The 19,561-nt window shown below is 43.6% G+C and overlaps 2 protein-coding genes across 2 annotated transcripts in view; both read right to left on the reverse strand.

Annotated features, from left to right (window-relative positions):
* The window catches only part of LOC125439508 (neural-cadherin-like), a 56,630-nt gene extending 42,540 nt beyond the window's left edge, over window positions 1-14,090 (reverse strand). The window contains 5 exon segments of the mRNA XM_048508607.1: window positions 772-883; window positions 2,150-2,354; window positions 2,998-3,223; window positions 4,173-4,367; window positions 13,019-14,090. Of these exon segments, the coding sequence (XP_048364564.1) occupies window positions 772-883; window positions 2,150-2,354; window positions 2,998-3,223; window positions 4,173-4,367; window positions 13,019-14,090 (1,810 nt within the window).
* A 2,125-nt stretch (window positions 14,091-16,215) lies between these two features.
* Window positions 16,216-19,561, reverse strand: part of DPY19L4 (dpy-19 like 4) — a 28,982-nt gene continuing 25,636 nt past the window's right edge. The window contains exon 19 of the mRNA XM_048508208.1: window positions 16,216-19,161. Within this exon, the coding sequence (XP_048364165.1) occupies window positions 18,997-19,161 (165 nt within the window). The 3' untranslated portion in view covers window positions 16,216-18,996. The remainder of the gene's footprint in view (window positions 19,162-19,561) is intronic.

The following is a 19,561-nucleotide window of genomic DNA, read 5'->3' on the forward strand; positions in this document are numbered from 1 at the left end:
TTTTCACAGCTGCAGGGTATAACAGTCTTTGTGTAACAGACTTCCCTCTGTGATACACCTCTGAAGATGCCATATTTCTGTCTCTTGAATGCTTACTCTCTGTCTACTGAATGCTTATTGCTTAAGATGCCCTGGGAATGTTTCCCTGTACCTGTCTGCCCTTATCTCTGCAGCTGCCGGGGGTGGGTGTGGGTGGGTGTGAAAGCTGCAGTGTTTTCATCCCCATTCTCACCGGCTGAGGAATGTGTGTACATGTGAGTGTGAAACAGTATCTTCCCGCTTCAGGGGAGCAAAGCGGGGTTATGGGCATGATGTATCTATGCTGGGGGATTTAATGCTTTGCCTGTTTTAATGTACTCAGTTCTGACAATATAAGTCAACAACTTTCCTATGCTTGCCATCAATAAATGAGAATTCTCCTTTCAAAGTATTGATTCCTCCATTGATCAGGTCTGGGGTTGTGACAGTTTTACAATAGAATGTTTCCAAGGGTTACTTATGAAAATATGATTCATTATATGACTGACTGGTGCCACTATTATTTACAAGCTTACACTGTTCTGTGTATTTTTGAAATTACACTATCATATGTGCAATATGTTCTAGAGTCACCTTTATATGGCCTAAGGAACACTGTATTTGTGTACATGTCATGATACACCTATTTTTATTGTTACAACCTCTAGTACTGTTGTACTTAGTTTTGTCTTTATACAGATGTATCTTGTCCTTATCCACTAAACAAAACAGAGCAGGAGATGTTATATTCACCTTGCAATAAAGATGTGCCTACAGGGATTGATTCAAGAATATTTTCTCGACTGTAAATAGACTGCTGAAATTCTGGAGAGCAGTCATTTTCGTCTGTGATGTGAACTATGACCTGCATGACATCGAGAGAGAGAAGGGAAAAACACACAACACAAAATACAAACAAGTAACAGAAAACGAAAAGACCATGATTGACTTCCAGTGCTTGAAAACATGTAGACTTATGCTAAGAAGAGAAAAGTAGTTTGTTTGAGAAGTGTAATCCATGGGTACCACATATGGTCTTCCATGCAAAGCAGCCTCTTGCTGCTGTCATCCCAGTCTTGGATGACATGCCACATCTTCCTCTTTCGCCATCCTATCACTCTGTCACAGCCAAGAGCTCTCACGCTCACAGCCCAAGGGAGGATGGCAAAGGAGCATTCCCACTCTTCTTTAAACAGACTAGAGCAGGGGTCTGCAACCTGTGGCTCTCCAGATGTTCATGGACTACAATTTCCACCAGCCCCTGCCAGCATGGCCAAGTGGCAGAGCTGATGGGAACTGTAGTCCATGAACATCTGGAGAGCCGCAGGTTGTAGACCTCTGGACTAGAGTATAGGTATAAAACTCAGGCCCTCCAGATGTTCATGGACTACAATTCCCAGCAGCACCTGCTAGCTTGGCCAATTGGCCCTGCTGGTATGGGCTGATGGGAATCGTAGTTTATGAACACCTGGAGGGCCTGAGTTTGACAACTATGGACTAGAGGATGCTCCTCCAGCTGCCAGATATTCTCTCCTTGTCAGAACTTGAGCCTGTATTAGGGCCAGAGTAGGAGACAGCCAACTCTGTCCAAGGAGAGCTTAACAACAATACTGTCCGACTTGCTCATTGATCTGAACAAAGGAGGACTTGTGTGTTCTTTGAAAGAGAATACTTTCTAATTCGTCCACCATCTTCACCTCCTTTGTCCCAATCTAACAGAACCTAGTTGTCCTTCCCCAGTCTGGGAACGGCAACATGGTCAAAGATGATCTGGTCTCTAGGCTCCAGCTAGGGGATGTTAGGAACATTTATCCCTTCATTCATGGGAAACTGTATATTTTATCCAAGTTATTAATTTGCACACAAGTCAAATAATGCTTCCTGGATCTGTTCTTGGCTGTGAAAACAGCATGGGATGAAAGCTGAAAGCCTGTTCCATGTCCGTCCATCCCCAACAATCCTGATCCAAATCAGGCCCTGATATCATTTAGGGAATCAGTTCCCAGAAACTGAACTGGACTGATGGCAATGAGAGTTGAGACAGAGGAACCCAGAATCAACTCAGGAAAAAGGTCATTTCTATCATTTGACCCATTGTCACTTAGCACAGAATGGATAATCTTCACTCTACCTCAGTTACACTGCTGAGAAAGCTCTCTGCTTCCACTGCTTTCACTAAAAAATGGTAGAGGTGATGATTGTTCTCGTAGTCTACAGTATGAATGAGACTTAGCTCTCCAGTCTTTTGTTCCATGTTGAACAGACCACTGGGATTCATCAGCAAAGTATAAGAAAGAGGCTGACTCTGGAAAGAAACTGCCTCAACAACAGCCACTCTGTATAGGAGAGATTAAGTTACAAAAGTATTGATTATTTTGAGGTAGGAATAAAAGATAATGGATAAGAACCAGTTTGAATTTAGTATAATTTGTCTGTATAGATTTCATCCCACAACTCTTGCTTTAAATTTTTGAAATGAGATTTCACCCCACTCAATGGATAGATAAGGACCTTTCAGATGTAAAGTTATATCCATCAACTTTATTCAGCTGCCAGTAGAGCTCTCTGCCAGCATAATCAGATTTTCACTGGCTTTAGAGGCTTCTGCTACTGGCAAATAACAGAGGAGAGCTCTGCCATTTGCTAAACAGAGCAGCTGGATAAACCCATTGTGATTTTGCAGGTACAAAGAGTGCTCATAAAACAAGAGAATATCAATGAAAACATAATAAATACGTAATAATTCCTGCTTATCCGTTCCCCTGTAGATCTTTACATGTTGTTCCAGATGAAAATTCTAGTCTCCTAGAACAGTTCCTTGTACAGAGGATGACAGTAGTCTAGATCTCCCAAGTTGAAAAGACACCGTCCTTTAGGAGGTTTTCTGGATTTTAAAAATCCCCTTGGGTTTCTTATCTACACAGCAGGTTTTTAAAAACAGAGCAAGACATTGGTTTATCCTCTCCCTCACACGCTTACATTTCACCTGCTGGGGTATTTTCTGGAACAAACACACTGTAGGATGTATTAGTGAACTGAGGAGGCCTGGTGCCAGACAAGATGGAGACAAACGCATAAGGGCTTTTGCTGCCATATTCATCAATGGCCAGAACAGTGACCACATACTCCTGATCAGGAGTTAAAGGCAAGCCCGTCGTCAAGATGACACCTGTGTCTGTATCAACATCAAATCGTTCTTCACCACCTGTTGTGTAGAAAGATTAAAAGGAATTATGAAAGAGGCCATCGGATACTACATTTCCCAAATTCCTGCCATTTCTTCCAATTTTTTAGAGCATATTGTCCAGATCAGTTGTTCTCAACCTTCCTAGTGCCGCGACCCTTTAATACAGTTCCTCGTGTTGTGGTGACCCCCAACCCTAACATTTATCCATTTTACAGATGGAGAACACTGATGCAGAGAGTCTTAGGCAACCCCTGGGGAAGGGTCGTTCGACCCCCAAAGGGGTCCTGACCCACAGGTTGAGAACCACTGGTCCAGATGCTTTTACTGGCACAGTCCTTATGAGAAGGAAACAGCTACCACCCTTTGTAACAGAACTGCAGAAGAGGGATTTATTAAACACATACAGTTTTTGAAACATATTTATTGTCTATCCTGTTCTAACATAGTTTTCTCACATCCAAAGGGTTGCTCATATCAACATCTGTCTAGCATCAGCAATGGCACATCCCCAAATGTTTCCACATCAGACCCTGCATCTGGATTGAAAAGAACTTAACAATGGATTTTAAGGAGATGCAGCAGGGATGGGTTTAGCCAAGGCAATTTACAACGCAATCCCGAGAAGGTCTAAGCGAGAATCCTACTTGAAGCTATTAAATAGGCCTCACTTCCAGGAAAACGCTCTCCCGATTGTGCTGCTAATCTATGCTCCGTACTTCAAATTTCACTATCACTAGCTACCCTCGCAAAAGACTCATTAACATGTAATGTCTATATTAAAGAATGTAAGTATCTTCTCCTTAAACAAATTTTAATCTTTAAATGTAATTAATGAAGTTGATTTACATATGTCCATTTTAATTTGAACTGTTATGTTTTTGGAATCCTTTTACATAAGGGGTTTGATACCTGGCAGTGCAATAAGATGTGTCAAAGGATGAGACTTCTCAGGCGGAAAGCTACTCACCAGCAATCAGAGCATATGATATTTCAGCACTGGAATTTTCAATGCCACTATAATGGGCCACGAGCTTGTAGACAAGAGTGCCTGCCCGAGCCTCGGGGTCGACACGTGCCAAATAGGGATATGGATACATTTCCCAAGATATGGGTTCCTCTTCAACAGCAATAATCACCACACGGCACAAATACCAGTCAGTATCTGAAAGGATCACAGAAAAATGTAAGCTTTCTTTAAAGAAAAACAAAAAACCAGAAGCTTATGGATACAACGTTAGGGTTTTTAAAAATCAAGGATGAAATTCACAATTTATACTTTAAGGGTTTAACTAAATGTGACAGATTTATTTGAGAAAACAGAGCACTGAATCAGTAACAGAGCACCACAGCCAGTCACGGTAGACAGGACTTACACAAAAACCTTCAGATTGGGTATAAGGCAGCTTCATATTACCACACAGAGATGAGATGGCTCACCGTTGTCCTTCTAAAACTTCCCTTCCCCTTAGGCACTTTCCCCTAAAAGCAAGTCTAAGTAGGAGAAAAATGGCACAGAGACAATTTCAGAGGAAAAATGAGGGAAGGGTGCTTACCAACTGCCTATTTTTAATCCCCCCCCCCTTTTACACTTGATCAGTACAACTCACAATTTAACATACAGGTCATGCTGCCTTCGGGTTTTTTAATTTTATATACAGCAAAAGAGACCAGATTAAACTATGCCAGTGATGGCGAACCTTTTTGAGACCGAGTGTCCAAACTGCAACCCACTTGTTTATTGCAAAGTGCCAACATGGTAATTTAACCTGAATACTGAGGTTTTAGTTTAGAAAAAGCAGTTGGCTCCGAGGCGTGGGTTACTCAGGAGTAAGCTTGGTGGTAGTTGGTGGCTTTGGTTTGAAGCAACCGTGCAACTCTTCCAATGGGTGAATCATGACCCTAGAAGGGTTTACTCAGAAGCAAGCCCCATTGCCAGCAACCGAGCTTACTCCCAGGTAAAGGATCACAATTTAGTTCTTTGCGTGAAAATCAGTGGGGTTTAACAGTGCTTAACAGGGTTACCTACACTGCTTCCCCAAAACTAGGTCTTAGGTTTAATGCTAATAATCGAGCCCAGTGGCCCAGGCCAGCCTAGATGGGGGAGGGGGGGGCGAACTCTGTTTGCGCGTGGCTACTGAGAGGGCTCTGAGTGCCACCTCTAGCATCCGTGCCATAGGTTCGCCACCACTGAACTATGCAATAATACACAAAGGGTAGCAATGAAAATTACAGAGGGGGGGGGGACTATGTGGTAAATAACACACAAAAAACCTTTCCATACCTAAAGGTAAAATAAACCTATAAAATAAACCTATAAAATAAACCTATAAAAGCAAATTACATATATGTGCCTGTCATGAAAGAAGCGGGGGAAGAAAAGGAACTGTCCATAGTGATGGAGAAACTATGAAATTGACCAGGCAGGGAGGGAACCACAGCAGCAGGTCTGTGGAGCAGAGACTTGATATTGGAGAGGTGAAGGTAACCAGATAACATGATAAGTCCAAACTGGCTACAAAATGTGGGACTGAGGAGTAACTTTTTATAGCTGTGTGTTTAGGATGAAGAAGGGAAGGGTTGGCAGTGCTGGAATGTGGGCCTAAGAAATGTGCAATCTTTTGAAGAAGAGAAGGCTGAAAAGAAACCCTTTGACTATATTTTGGAGGACGGTTTTGCACTGAGAGTCTCTAAAGTGCTTCCCTGGGGACATCTGGAAGTCAGATATGTATGTACCTATGATCAGGTACTTCTCATTATTGGGGAAGGCCTGGGATCTTCTTGTCTAGTTGTTTAGATAGGAAGGACATTTCTAGGATTGCCCATGGTTTATTGTTTTGGATCATTAGTTGACGTCCAATTATCTGGGAAGAGGCTCCAAGATCCTTGGTGGAAATGGCCCTGGAATCCTTCTTAGGGTGGTTTGCATGACTGACAGTAGAGCTGCCCTACATTCTGTTCTGCCTCTGCCATGACTCACTGCCTTTTGACAGCACTTTAATTTAGACTCCTTCTATGATTTCTAAGCCCCCACTGAGGTACACGCATACAAAATCAGGAACAAGCTGTAACAAAAATGGGGGTCAACCAGGGGCTGAGGGCCTTGCATATGGGGCAAAGAATGACAAAGTGTGGCAACACCATAACCAGCCTGTCTAATCCATAATGTGAAAATTGGCCCATAATAGGCCTTGAATTTATTTATGTTTCCTAAAGTTATCTATTCTAATGACAATTTGGATGAAAAAAAAAAACCCTAGCCTTGCACAAAGCCTATTAGCATCTATAGGACAGATGGGCATCTTTGCAAATTTGGTTTGATATGCAAAATCACCTTAACTTCCAAAGTGATGTTTATATGGAGTACTCCTATGCTAGTATATGCCTGTTCGAAAAAAAATTGCAAAAGGGTAACTCTATTGCAGCAAAATAAAACAGTCCAGTGACATCTTAAAGACTGACAAAATTTATTTCAATATTTTGTGAGTTACAGCTCACTTTTGAAGACTTACAGTTCACCTCTGAAAATCTTTAAGGTGCCACTGACTTTTGTTTTATTTCTCAAACAAGAATAGTTCATACTTCTACTTTAGTGTAATCTTTCAAAGCAAGCATCTACAAAATCAACAACTCACGAAAACAAATGCAATGGCTTTGAAAATCCCACCTTTTGCTAACTGCCAAATTATCAGCACAATTAAAAACAAAATTGCAGCTGCCAAATTTCTCAACTTCTCAAAGAATAATTGCTCAGCAGACTGGATTTATTAATGATTTCTGCATGGGTCAATGTCAAAACCAACCGCATCGTGCAGAGTGGTAAGCTGTAGTATTTCACTCCAAGCTTTGCCCATGACCTGAGTTCGATCCTGATGGAAGTCAGTGTGAGGTAGTTTGGATCAAGGTTGACTTGGCCTTCCGTTCTTCCAAAGTCAATAAAATAAGAACATAAGAACATAAGAACTAGCCTGCTGGATCAGACCAGAGTCCATCTAGTCCAGCATTCTGCTACTCACAGTGGCCCACCAGGTGCCTTTGGGAGCTCACATGCAGGATGTGAAAGCAATGGCCTTCTGTTGCTGCTGCTCCTGAGGACCTGGTCTGCTAAGGCATTTGCAATATGAGATCAAGGAGGATCAAGATTGGTAGCCATAGATTGACTTCTCCTCCATAAATCGAGTAAAATGAGTACCCAGCTGGGGGTGAAGTGTAGATGACTGGGGAACGCAATGGCAAACCACCCCATAAATATAGCTGCCTAGCAAATGTCATGTGACATCTCCTCCATGAGTCAGTAATGACCTGGTGGATGTACCTTTACCTGTACCAATGTCAAAGAGGGCTACTATAAAAGAGGGCTACTAAGAGGGATACTATAAAAACTGACAATTTATCCCTAATCCTAAGAATTCTTCTTTAGAAGTAAGTCCCAAGAAGTTTAGTGCGACTCACATCCACATACAGGTACATGAGGATGAAATTTAAAACCCTTCCAAAATTCCAATCTTGATCCTCTTTGATCTGAGATTGCAAATGTCTTAGCAGACCAGGTGCTTGGGAGCAGCAGCAGCAGAAGGCCATTGCTTTCACCTCCTGCGTGTGAGCTCCCAAAGGCATCTGGTGGGCCACTGCAAGTAGCAGAGTGCTGGACTAGATGGACTCTGGTCTGATCCAGCAGGCTCTTTCTTATATTATTATGTTCTTATTCAAATGAAGCTACTCTTACCGAAGGTCTTGTGATCCAAAAGCACACACCCATTTAATAGAGTAAAACACTATTCAGTATAAACTTGGAATCCACATGATTCAGGGGCAGATGCTGCATTATAAAAGCAGTTGTGCTAGGCAGATTCTGGGGTGCTAACAAGTATACCTTAAGGTTGGTGCAACCCTAAACAAGTGAATGGTATTACACTGTGAAGAATCCCACTTGCACAATTTTTCATCTATATCTCTTATTCAATGTATGTCAATATGGGGCTGTTGGCTGTATGTTTAGCTAAAATACATCTTAGGCTCAAACCCTCAATCTTCTATTCTAGTATTTCCACATTAAATATATTACCCAGTATGGTTAATCTTTGTTTGGATTCCTACTATGTTTGATACAACATAGTTAACTATGCTAAAGCGCTTAGCATTATCTACACATTTAGGTGACAAACAGATATTTTTTACTTTTTAAAAAGTCCATGGATTTTAAACTGGATTTAAAGCAAATGCCCTACAAGATGAGCGGTAGTGACCTTGTCCTACATGATCACTGGAATTATTTCCACCCCAAGGCCTTTAAGCTTGTCAATATGTTATTGGGCACAGGACAACAACAAAACAGAGCTCTGCTCAGGGAATCACAGTAAAGATCAGAGAGTTCTTTTGAACACCACACTGGTTGGGGTTTTATTAATTAAAAACCTGAATATTCATCATCACAAGCTGAGTGAACAAACTTGCACAAAGGCCTGGCCTGCTGCTTTTAATGGCAAATATCATTTGGGGCAATCCTAGACCCCCATTTGATTCACGCAGATTACAATTAAAGCCATCTGGAACTCTACATGGCATGCTGAGAAAAGAACTAGTTTCACCAAACAGCAAAAATGAGTTAAGAGATTTCTTGTAAATGTGAGGGTCCAATTTGTTAAGGCTCAGTAACAACCGATCTTTTGGGACAATTGGAAATATTATCTGATTAAACAGAAAAAATAAATTGATAATTAAAGGCTTTGAAGGTGAAGGATTGTTAAAATAACATCCAATAGGGAAAGAAGTGTGACTTTTATTAGCAGTAGTTCTAAAGATCCAATTTTACCTTGGTGGTTAAAGAGCAGGTCATTAAAATTTATTTTTAACTGTTAATATTTGATGCAGATGAAACCCAAAGTCCTTATGGAAAATGTACTTTGGTTTTCTGTGATTCTTTTTTGTGTCCTTTGTGATGTAAAGCTCTTTAAGTGCTAATAATTTTTTTAAAAAACAGAACTGATCCAGGATGGAAACCAGCAGAAGATGTTGAAAAATTGTATAAGTTTTCACTTAGAAAAAAAGAATCACACTCACTATGACATAAACTATTATTTCTGAAAGTTCCCCCTCTTGGAGCAGCAGTGGTGTAGGAGGTTAAGAGCTCATGTATCTAATCTGGAGGAACCGGGTTTGATTCCCAGCTCTGCCGCCTGAGCTGTGGAGGCTTATCTGGTGAATTCAGATTAGCCTGTACATTCCCACACACGCCAGCTGGGTGACCTTGGGCTAGTCACAGCTCTTCTGAGCTCTCTCAGCCCCACCCACCTCACAGGGTGTTTGTTGTGAGGGGGGAAGGGCAAGGAGATTGTAAACCCCTTTGAGTCTCCTGCAGGAGAAAGGGGGGATATAAATCCAAACTCCTCCTCCTCCTCTTCCTCCTCTCTTCTTCTTCTTCTTCTTCTTCTTCTTCTTCTTCTTCTTCTTCTTCTTCTTCTTCTTCTTCTTCTTCTTCTTCTTCTTCTTCTTCTTCTTCTTCTTCTTCTTCTTCTTCTTCTTCTTCTTCTTCTTCTTCTTCTAAACACCATCCGTCTTGGTAGTCGCTCCAAAATGAAACTAATCTTTCTAATATGCATTTGCCAAGCAATAGCATGCTGGGAAACATTTTTAACTGGGCGGCCCTGGGCGACCCAACCCAGTTATTTATCTACCAAATTGGCATCCTGTCCTTTCATCAAAGGGGAGCATATTTGAGATTCTATGATTGTATCTTGATTACACTCCTATGAAGTGGACTAGACCAAGAGAGACTAAGCAGGCCAAGACGCACACTCTGTGGGCTCCACAGCAGAGGTGGGGGTTGGAACCAAGGTCTCACTACACCAGCCTGGATAAGAAATGGGAGACTTTGTTTCAAATTCTACTTTAGATTAGGGCTCATATTAATATAATTATCTCAAGCACCTGTGGTTAGACTACATAAAATATTGAACAGATGAAGGCAACAGGTTAAATCTCATTTCATTTTTAAAGGTCAACAAACTGTGGTTTTTGTGCAAAAAAGCAATGACTTCCCTTAGACTGCAATACTCCAGCAACACTTTGTTGGCCAATGATAATAAAAAGTGCACCTGAAAGCATGCTTTACTATACTTGTGAATATTTGCACCATACCTTAAGCGCCTTGCCTAGGTCTTTGAAAATGTCTTAGGCATTCAAACCAACTGCCATGTTGCAAATTGTAAAACACAAGACTGAAGAAAGTCACAGAAATCTGTTATTTTGCACCCAAATTCACATGATGTGCTGCTACATGCATCTTTGTCTCAGCCTTTTCTGCCTTTGGCAAAAAAAAACAGGAAAGGCTACAAGCAATCAGTCATAAGCCTCCCAGCTTCAGGAAAAACAACAGTTCTGGCAAAGTAGTTCATAATTGTCCATCATGTAAACTTTGCAATCTTTCTTAGGCAGAGGCCAGGTGGGGAAGGGGCTACTTACCATTTATTCTGCTCAAAGCTGCCCTCCCATGCTATTTTTCTCCACATCAGGAGAAAATATGCAAAACTGCATCTCTTTCCCTGCCCAGCACAAATACAGCTGGTGGGAGCAACCAAGGGAAAAGGATTATTCATCTCCTCCCCACCTCAAGGCTGTAGCTTCACTCAACAGCTTTTCATTTGAAAAGAAATTTGATCAAAGTTATACCACTTATACCAGGGCTCTCCAACCTATGGCCCTCCAGATGTTTATGGACTACATTCCCATCAGCTCTCCCAATTGCCCATGCTGGCAGGAGCTGATGGTAATCGCAGTCCATGAACATCAGGGGGCCATAGGTTGGAGACCCCTGACATACATTATATTTGAATCTCAATCAATGCTTATCTACGGAGCAGCTGTGCTATATATCTGAATACATTTTTAAAAATAAAATGTATTAATTTTCCACAAAACATTTTAACAACAAAAGAAAAAAAATGCACGAAAAAAGAAAATAAGTTTAAAAAAGAAGTGTGAAAGTGGAATTGAGAAGGGGAGATAGGAAAAAAACAGAGAGGCAGATTCTAAAGCAGAAGGCCATTCACACTTACTGATCCTGGATGTTTTCAGATCTAAGATAATTCTAGCCAATGCACCTGTTGAATTTGAAGGCCTACAGAACTTCTGGAGAGTCTAGAGGAGAGGTGTCCAACTGTGGCACTTCAGATGTTCATGGACTACAATTCTCATCAGCCACTGATGGGAATTGTAGTTCATGAACATCTGATGCACCAGAGTTGGACCCCGCTGATCTAGAGTGAAACCCAGTCTGCACTGGTGCCAGTAAGCACCCCTTTCAGTAAAGTGCATCAGGGAGCTTCTGCAAGCTCCAACCAGTCGAATTGCCATGTTCCCCCTCTGAATCCATTTTACTGTGGTTGATCTGCATATCACCATTTCCTCCCCAATGGGGACACAGAGCAGCTCACAGCATCACTTCCCTCTCCTCCATTTTATCTTCACAACACCCACCCTGTGAGATAGGTTAGGTTGAGATAAAGATTGGCCCAAAGTCACCCTGCAAGCAACCATGACAAAATAGGGATTAAAACTTATGTTCTTAAACTCAAGTCTGTCAGATGCTACTCTGGCCCATATGTGGTAAGAGCCTACCTATGTTCAACACGCTTGTATTTACATTGACTGGCTTCTGACACCCAATTTTCCAATTATTAAATGCCTCAAACTGACATGACAAACCATCCCCTCTAGCAAGATAAAAAGCCCTCAACCCTAAGTTTCAATTACAGGCAGCTCTGCTACAGAACTGCTTCATTTTTTTTTAAATGTCCGGCATCCAATAACAGATCCCCTGCCTGATATTCATTTGGTGTGAGAACATCTTGCAAACTGTGTTTTAGGGGGTTTTTTTATGCCTCAGCTGACATACATGCACACAATTCAGGAGGATGCATGTTTGTGCATAAGTGGGCTACAATTTTTGCAAGTAATCTCTTTGGGAAGAATTGCTGCAGATTTCAGTGGGGCACTTCAGAACCACAGCCTTGTGGCTTGCACAGTATGCAAACACAACCAACTAATTAGTCAAGCTATCAGGTTCATTAATTCTGAGGCTTGTTAGTTGTAATGGTTAGGTTTTCACGTACTATGGATTGATATTTTTGGTAGTTAGAATGTTGTGTTATTTGATGTTATGTTATTATTATGCTGTAAAATGTAAGATGCTATTGTACTGTTACAAATTGTTACGATGCTGTTATGCTGATATGTGTTAGTTGTTTACAAATTGTTACGATGCTGTTATACTGATATGTGTTAGTTGTTAACCTGAGATGTTGGACCAGTGTTAGGATTTGTTGTAATTGACATTGCTTTATGCCTATTGTATTGATATGCTGTTATTTACTATGTTGTACACCGCCCTGAGCCCTTTGGGGGAGGGTGGCATACAAATTAAAAGTCAAATCAAATTAAAAAAATTAGAAATGTATTGGTTTATTTAATTGTACTCTCTTTTCTCTCCAACCGAAACCATGAGGCATTTTCGCCACCTCCATTTTATCCTAGCAGCAATAATGCTGTAAGGTAGATCAGGCTGAGGGGCCAGACAGAGAGAGTACGACTGGATCATGATCACCCAGCAAGCTTCAGTGGCACAAGTGGGGATTTGAACCCAGATACTACTTTTCACCAGGACACCACCCTGGCTTCACAGGGCAATCCTAACGAGAGTTAGACGATTCTGACTGTAGTGAGGTTAGGTGTGCAACTCTGCGCTCTCAGACCCCCATGAGTATTGTTTTCCCGGCCCTTCCGAAGCGGCCCCATCATGCCCCCCCCCCCCAACCATACCTTGCCCGTCCACCCGGTGCACCTTGATCTTCACCTCCGTTCGACCTCCTCGCTCCAGCGGCTGGCTGAGGTAGAGCCGCCCCGAGCCTCTGTCCAGCTCCACGGGGAAGGAGCCCGCAGGGACCGGGGAGACCAGCTCGAACCAGCTGCCGCCCGCCTCCTGGTAGAGGGCGTCCGGGACGGTGAAGACCGGCTCTCCGGGCGGCGTCCCGACGGGGATGCGCACTTTGTAGAGGGGGCTGGAGGGCGGCAGCGACCGGGCTCTGCGCGGCGACGGAGCGGCTCCCTCGTGCCGAGCCTCTCGCCTCCTCTGCCTCCTGCGGACGGCCAGGTCCAGGCGCCTGGTGGGGCTGCGCAGGGGCCGGGGGACGCCGTGGTCCTGGGCTGAGACCCAGAGGCTGAGGCGGCGCAGGCCCAGCAGGGAGCCCACGGCCAGCACCTGTCCGCTGCGCGGCACCACGAAGAGCCGCTGCTGCTGCTGCTGCCCGTGGCCGGCGCCGTCGGGCCAGGCGCAGTAAGTGAGGCGCGCGTTGGCGCCTTCGTCCGGGTCCGAGGCGCGCAGCCGCGCCACCTCCGAGCCCAGCGGGGCCAGCTCGTCCACCTCCAGCGGCACGGCCGGGCACGGCGGGAAGCGAGGCCGGTGGTCGTTGCGGTCCAAGACCCGCAGGCGCAGCAGCACCGCCCGCCGGGGACCCCGCAGGGAGAGCGTGTAGCCCGGCCGCGCCTCCCTGTCCAGCCGCTCCGCCGTGCGTAAAAGCGCCGCGCCCTTGGACGGCCGCAAGTGCAGCCAGAAGCGAGAGGCGCCGTCGCCCTCCAGCGCCCACTCGCCCAGCGGCTGGCCCGGCCCGAGCAGCAGGAGCCTCGCCAGCGGCACCCTCAGCCCCCGCACCCACGTCCCCGGCGGGCTGTTCTCGGGCACCTGCCCGTGGAAGCAGAGCGTGCGGGGGGCAGCTTGGAGCCGGGGGCGGCTGCCTTCCGACGGGGGCCTCGCCCAAGCCCCTACGCCGGCCAGAAGCAAGAGGGGCAGAAGCCGTCGCCGGGCAAGAGCCAGGCCGGGCACCGAGCCCCTCATCCTCGCGGCAGCCGCACCAACTTCTCCGGCCGCCCAACCTCTCCTGCAGCCACTACTTCGTGGCGGCAGGAGCCGACTGCACGTGGAGGGCGGCCCGGACTCAGCCTCTGTCTTTAGCCCACCAATCGGGAGAGAGCGGGAGGGGCTGACCAGGGGACCCCCGCCCCCGCAGACTCCGTCCTTCAGCCGTCCCCATTGAAAGAGGCGGCGTGGGATGGGGATGGGTGGGAGGTTGAGCTCTGGATGTTCTGGGAGAACGTGCAGGAAGTCGGGTTGCACCAATGCAACAGCCATCGTGTTTTCTGCTTACCTTTCGCATTGCCAGGCTGCTGCGTATCCATCGTTCTGCTCTGTTTTATCCTCGCACCGGCTAAGCTCGGGTGAGAACACGACTGGCACAAGAGCAAGCCCATGCTTTAGTTGCACCAGCACACCCACCTGCCCCAAAACAAAATTTCTGATCCTTCCGCCTTAGGATTTGCAGAGGTTGATATGCGTATCGATTATAATTTATTTTTCAAATGTGAAGACTATTATGAAGATACTAGCAGTAAAGCCCATTTTAAATTAAAACAAAATGGGCTCTGGATGGGGGAGGGCAGGCAGGCTGCCAGCCCCCCTGCTGCTTCTCCCAGCACACCCCCCCCCCAACTGACCTTTTGCTTCTTCCACCAGGTAAATCTTTGCCTTTGTTGTCAAGGAGGTGGTGGGGGAATGGGGAAGGTGCTGCCTGGATGGGTGGCCAGCTACTTGCCATGGACCCACCAGCACAGCTTGGCTTTTGGGGTGGGGGGGAGACTGGGTGGGCCAGATTTTTGTTTGGAGGGCTTGTGCAAGGCATCCTGTCTTGGGGGGTGAGTAAGCATAAGCATAAGCATTTTATTGTCATTGTGCACGCACAACGAAATTTACAGCAGCATTCCTCGATGCACACAGTTTCAGACTCATACATCATCCTCACTTTCCCCTTCCTCCACCCATCCCTACACAGCCCCAAATACATCAATATGAAGCAGCGGAGTTTAGCATAGCCACAGCTCTAGAGTAGAAGCTGTCTCTAAACCTCTTTGTCCTAGTTCTGAGGGCCCTGTATCGTCTGCCAGATGGTAGCAGTTTAAAAAGAGAGTGTGCTGGATGAGACGGGTCCCTCAGAATATTTTGGGCTTTATTTAGGCTTCGGGCATTATAGATTTCTTCCAAGGAGGGGAGAGGGCAGCCGATAATCCTTTGTGCAGTGGTGATCACCCTTTGGAGCGCCTTCCTATTCACCACTGTGCAACTGGAGAACCATACACAGATGCAGTAGGTTAGGACACTCTCTATAGCACAGCAGTAAAAGGACACCAGGAGTTTTCCATCCAGTTGCTGCTTCCTTAAAAGTCTCAGATAGTACAGTCTTTGCTGGGCTTTCTTAACCACCGCGGCAGTCTATACTCCCCAGGTCAAATCCTCTTTAATCATAACGCCCAGAAATTTAAAACTAGGAGTAGGAGATGGGGGGGGGGAAGGGAAGACAGGCTGCTCCTGGATGCTGTGCATGCCCCACCAAGGGATGGCTTGGCCTAGGGAGAAGGTAGTCAGGAAATTTCGGAAGTCTTTGCTAGGTCTGGCGGGGCAACTTGCTGTTTGAGGGGGGAGGGGGGAATAGGGAGGTTTGAGCCAGGCTGGAAGAAGCAGTGAATGGCATGCACTGTCCCACCAGTTTGCTCGTGGGTCTGGGGAAGGTTGGCAGAGGAGTGGGTGGAATGTCGGATGACCGTTTCACCAATGGGCACACAGGGGTGAGTCCTGCTCGCCAATTGGTGTGGTAGGGTCGTCATCACAACATTCCACCCCCTTAGCAAATTATGTATCAGGATTGTTATGTTTGCTTATTTTCTATCTTTTAACTTTTTTCTATATGTCTTTAGTTGGAAAAATAAAAGTTGTTTGATAAAAAAGGGAGCATCCTTTCAGAAATAGCTTCCCATCAGAAGCGGATATTTGGTTTACAATTTCCCCATGTTTGGTTAACCCAACTGCCAGCAGTTCTGTCACGGGAGGCAAGACCTGCTTCTCAAACATGCCATAGAGTCAACACATTCTGTTGTAGAACATAACGTTAAAAAAAAGACTGAATGCTGAATGAAGGTTTTTGCTTGTTTCTTTAATTAAAAATTCCCCAAGGCACATTTTCCAAATGGATTACAACATCAACAGCAGGGGGTGTGAATGTGTCAATCTTTTGCTTAGTATTACACTCATTTCTCTTTTATCAGAAACATAAAATGTATGATAAATTTCTAACTTAGGGTGCTGCTTACAAAATTTCTACATTACAATACCTCTAAAGTCTTCAGGGAACATCAGGAAAACTGTGGTATTTGACAGAAGTGATCAAATCCCAAACACACCCTTCTCCCCCATTTCTGGCTACTCAACAGCCAGCAAAAGAGATCTGCCATGTTATATTCTGCTTCAGTTGCTCTTAAGAGACATAAATAGTAGCATTATTTCAAAAATCCTTACTCTGTAGCTAGCAACCCTGATAGGCCCATCTTTTCTCCCTCACATGAATATGTTTTCTGGAAAGTCAAACAACTCCATAATAACTCTCCAAAGCTGAACACAACCTTGAAATCCTCCAGATTTCAGTTCTACAGCAAAAAATTAAAAAAAAATACATGAGATGCAGTCTGTAAAGATCACTACAGACATGAAGATTAAGCTCAAGCATTACACTACAGCTCAAATGAGATAAAATGGAACAACCAAACCAGGAAAAAATATTTATCTTCTGTGTGTAAAATGGTTCTCTGTGGTTCCCACATAACTGTTATGTAAAATCTGCAAAAGACCCATATTCATCACTGAAGTAATACTAAAAAAATGAAGTCCTTTTTAGGAGCTGAAATAAATACTGGATTCTGAAAGAAGGTATAGCAAAGTCAATGACTGCTAACCCGTAAATGCAGCAGTTATGAATGAGGGACTAGAAACTGATGCACAGGGTACCAACGTATAGTTGCTAATCACAGCAGCATGCCGCTGGGGACTCATGGAAATAAAAGGGGGGTTGCCCAGCAGAAGTTCCTGATTGATGGGGATTTTGGAGGACTAATCATAAACTGTCAAAAAGCAACCATTTACATCAGTATGCCTTACTATTATAGGTAAAAGGTTAAAATTTCCCTTACAGCACCAAAATAAACCATATCTGCTATACTTTACCACAGCAACAAAAGCCATTCAGTGCAGAGGCAGAAACGCACTGGAATAGTCCGAAAGGTTTAGCACATAACACACACACACAGACCTTACTGAAACAAATGCATCTCAAAAGCTACTTCGGTTCTTAGGCTAATCACAACCCCACTATGATTAAAACTCTATGGAGTGTTTTGGGCTAGTCCCCATCCGACCAAAGTGGAGAGTTCTTCAAGCTCAATTTAACAACAATTAAAACAAACGATCAGACACACAACCGTGACATATTTTTTAAAATCTTGCATCCAAGTTGTTTGACCGGCATATACAACCACCACTGATCAGCCAACGAACACTACGTAAAAATGCATGTGATAGAAGTACACAAACTCAATTGTGTGTGTTTATGTATTTGCTATCCCTGGCTCATCTCTCCTTTATGCATGGCAGATGTGTAAAGTGAGAACAGTTGTAGTCTTTGGATAAAATGCCTTCCGCAGGTAGCCAGGGAATGTTTTCAAAGCCTCCTCTTAAAGTAAAAACCCTTCAGTTTGTTTAAGGACTACTGTAACAAGCTCAGAAGGAAAAATAAAGGTCGCACAATCAGGATAAAGGGAATAAGAAACAGATGAAGATTCCAAATCAATATATATATATATTAAAAAAACCAAGAATGCAGTTATTAGCTTGATTTGCAGTGTGTGGATTTTAAAACCCCAATTTGCCAAAAAATATTTTAGCAAGGCTAACTGGGCAAAATAGTAAATGCCAGTAGATCTGGCTAAGCAGGCCATGAAGTTTTCCATGAAGTGGCTAAAATCAACAAAAATCTAAGCCCTCCGTTTGCTTGGAGAATGAGTTATCTATTTATTAGAACTTGCTGGTCTCCAAAAACAGACATCCAACAGAACTATTCATATAAAAAGACATTTGCCAGATGTTTCTGAGGATATTTTTATATTAAAAAGATGCATAATCTGTTTCTTTCATAGGATACAATCACACTCCATTAAAAACCCATGAGAGCTGGCAGCATCTTGAACAGCAAGTAGACCACAGCCACCAGTCATAACTATGAAAAGCTAGTATAAGAGAAGGTGTGGGCCCATCTGCTTCTACCATGACCTCAGTTAGCATCATCCACCACCCCTATCAAAGCCAAGGAGCTTTTATATACTTCCCTAATTTTAAAAAGCAGTTTAGTGGAAGCTTGAGAGTAGTTGCAAAAAGAGACACTCCCCCCCAACACACACACAACAAAGGCCTCCAGATATATGTGCATAGTGTCAGGATCATGCCCAGTGTGTTTACATGTCACTTGTTTTGCATTGTCCAGATTAAACAAGTCTAGATAATTTGCTGTCAGTTAATTGCTGTAATATTGAAAACAGAGCAACAACTCACACAAAAATAAGATTATTACAACAAAGGAAGTGGTAAGAGGTATTTAAAAATGTGGAAGACTGTTGTCTCTTGCAAGATTGATCAGTATTTTCCAAGGCCCTGGAGCACATTTCTCCATCTTGCTGTACTACACTCAGTCTACAGCATTCCAGTTGGGTCAACTTGTAGGCATTTGCATGTTCTCACTTGATGTGAGTGTGTCTCTATTTGCTGTACACACAATGTAGATAAAAGAACACTTTGTAAAATGACCTCATCCTGTTTAAGAATTTTGTCCCCTAAAGTCAGTCTTCAAACAGAAGGTCTCCACGACTTCTCAGGACTGGAAGGATATCACAGTGTTGATTTTATATACAAAGTAGGACCGGTTCCAGTATACTCGAGTGAAGTAATTCACGTATGGAGAATAGTTCATTTTAATCTCCTGACAAAAACGGCCATATTTTGAATAGCCATAGCTGTCACTTTCTTCACAATACACCTGGCACAAAACAGAAAGAATTTGCTTGTTTGTGTGTATATTTCACTTTGCGATTTACCTGACTTGCTCAGACTCAGAGAGGACTATAACATTTTTGAAAATGTAATAACAAATGTGTAATATATACAAACAATGCAGTAAAATTGTACTATAAAATTTCAAAAAGTTATGCAATAGTAGCAATATAATACAATGAAAATGCACTAAAATTACCTCAAATTTTACAGACAAAATTTTACATTACAACTATATTCTACCTACCCCCTTTATGAAAATTCCCTTGTAAATTATTCTGTTTTACATGTTCTGCAGAATGACAGAATAGAGGAGCATTCTGGAGCCACAGCAGTGAATGTTCAGATTTGGTACAAAACAACTGACTGATTCTATCAGACTAAAT

This window comes from Sphaerodactylus townsendi, linkage group LG09, assembly GCF_021028975.2.
Source record: "Sphaerodactylus townsendi isolate TG3544 linkage group LG09, MPM_Stown_v2.3, whole genome shotgun sequence".
Lineage (NCBI taxonomy): Eukaryota > Metazoa > Chordata > Lepidosauria > Squamata > Sphaerodactylidae > Sphaerodactylus > Sphaerodactylus townsendi.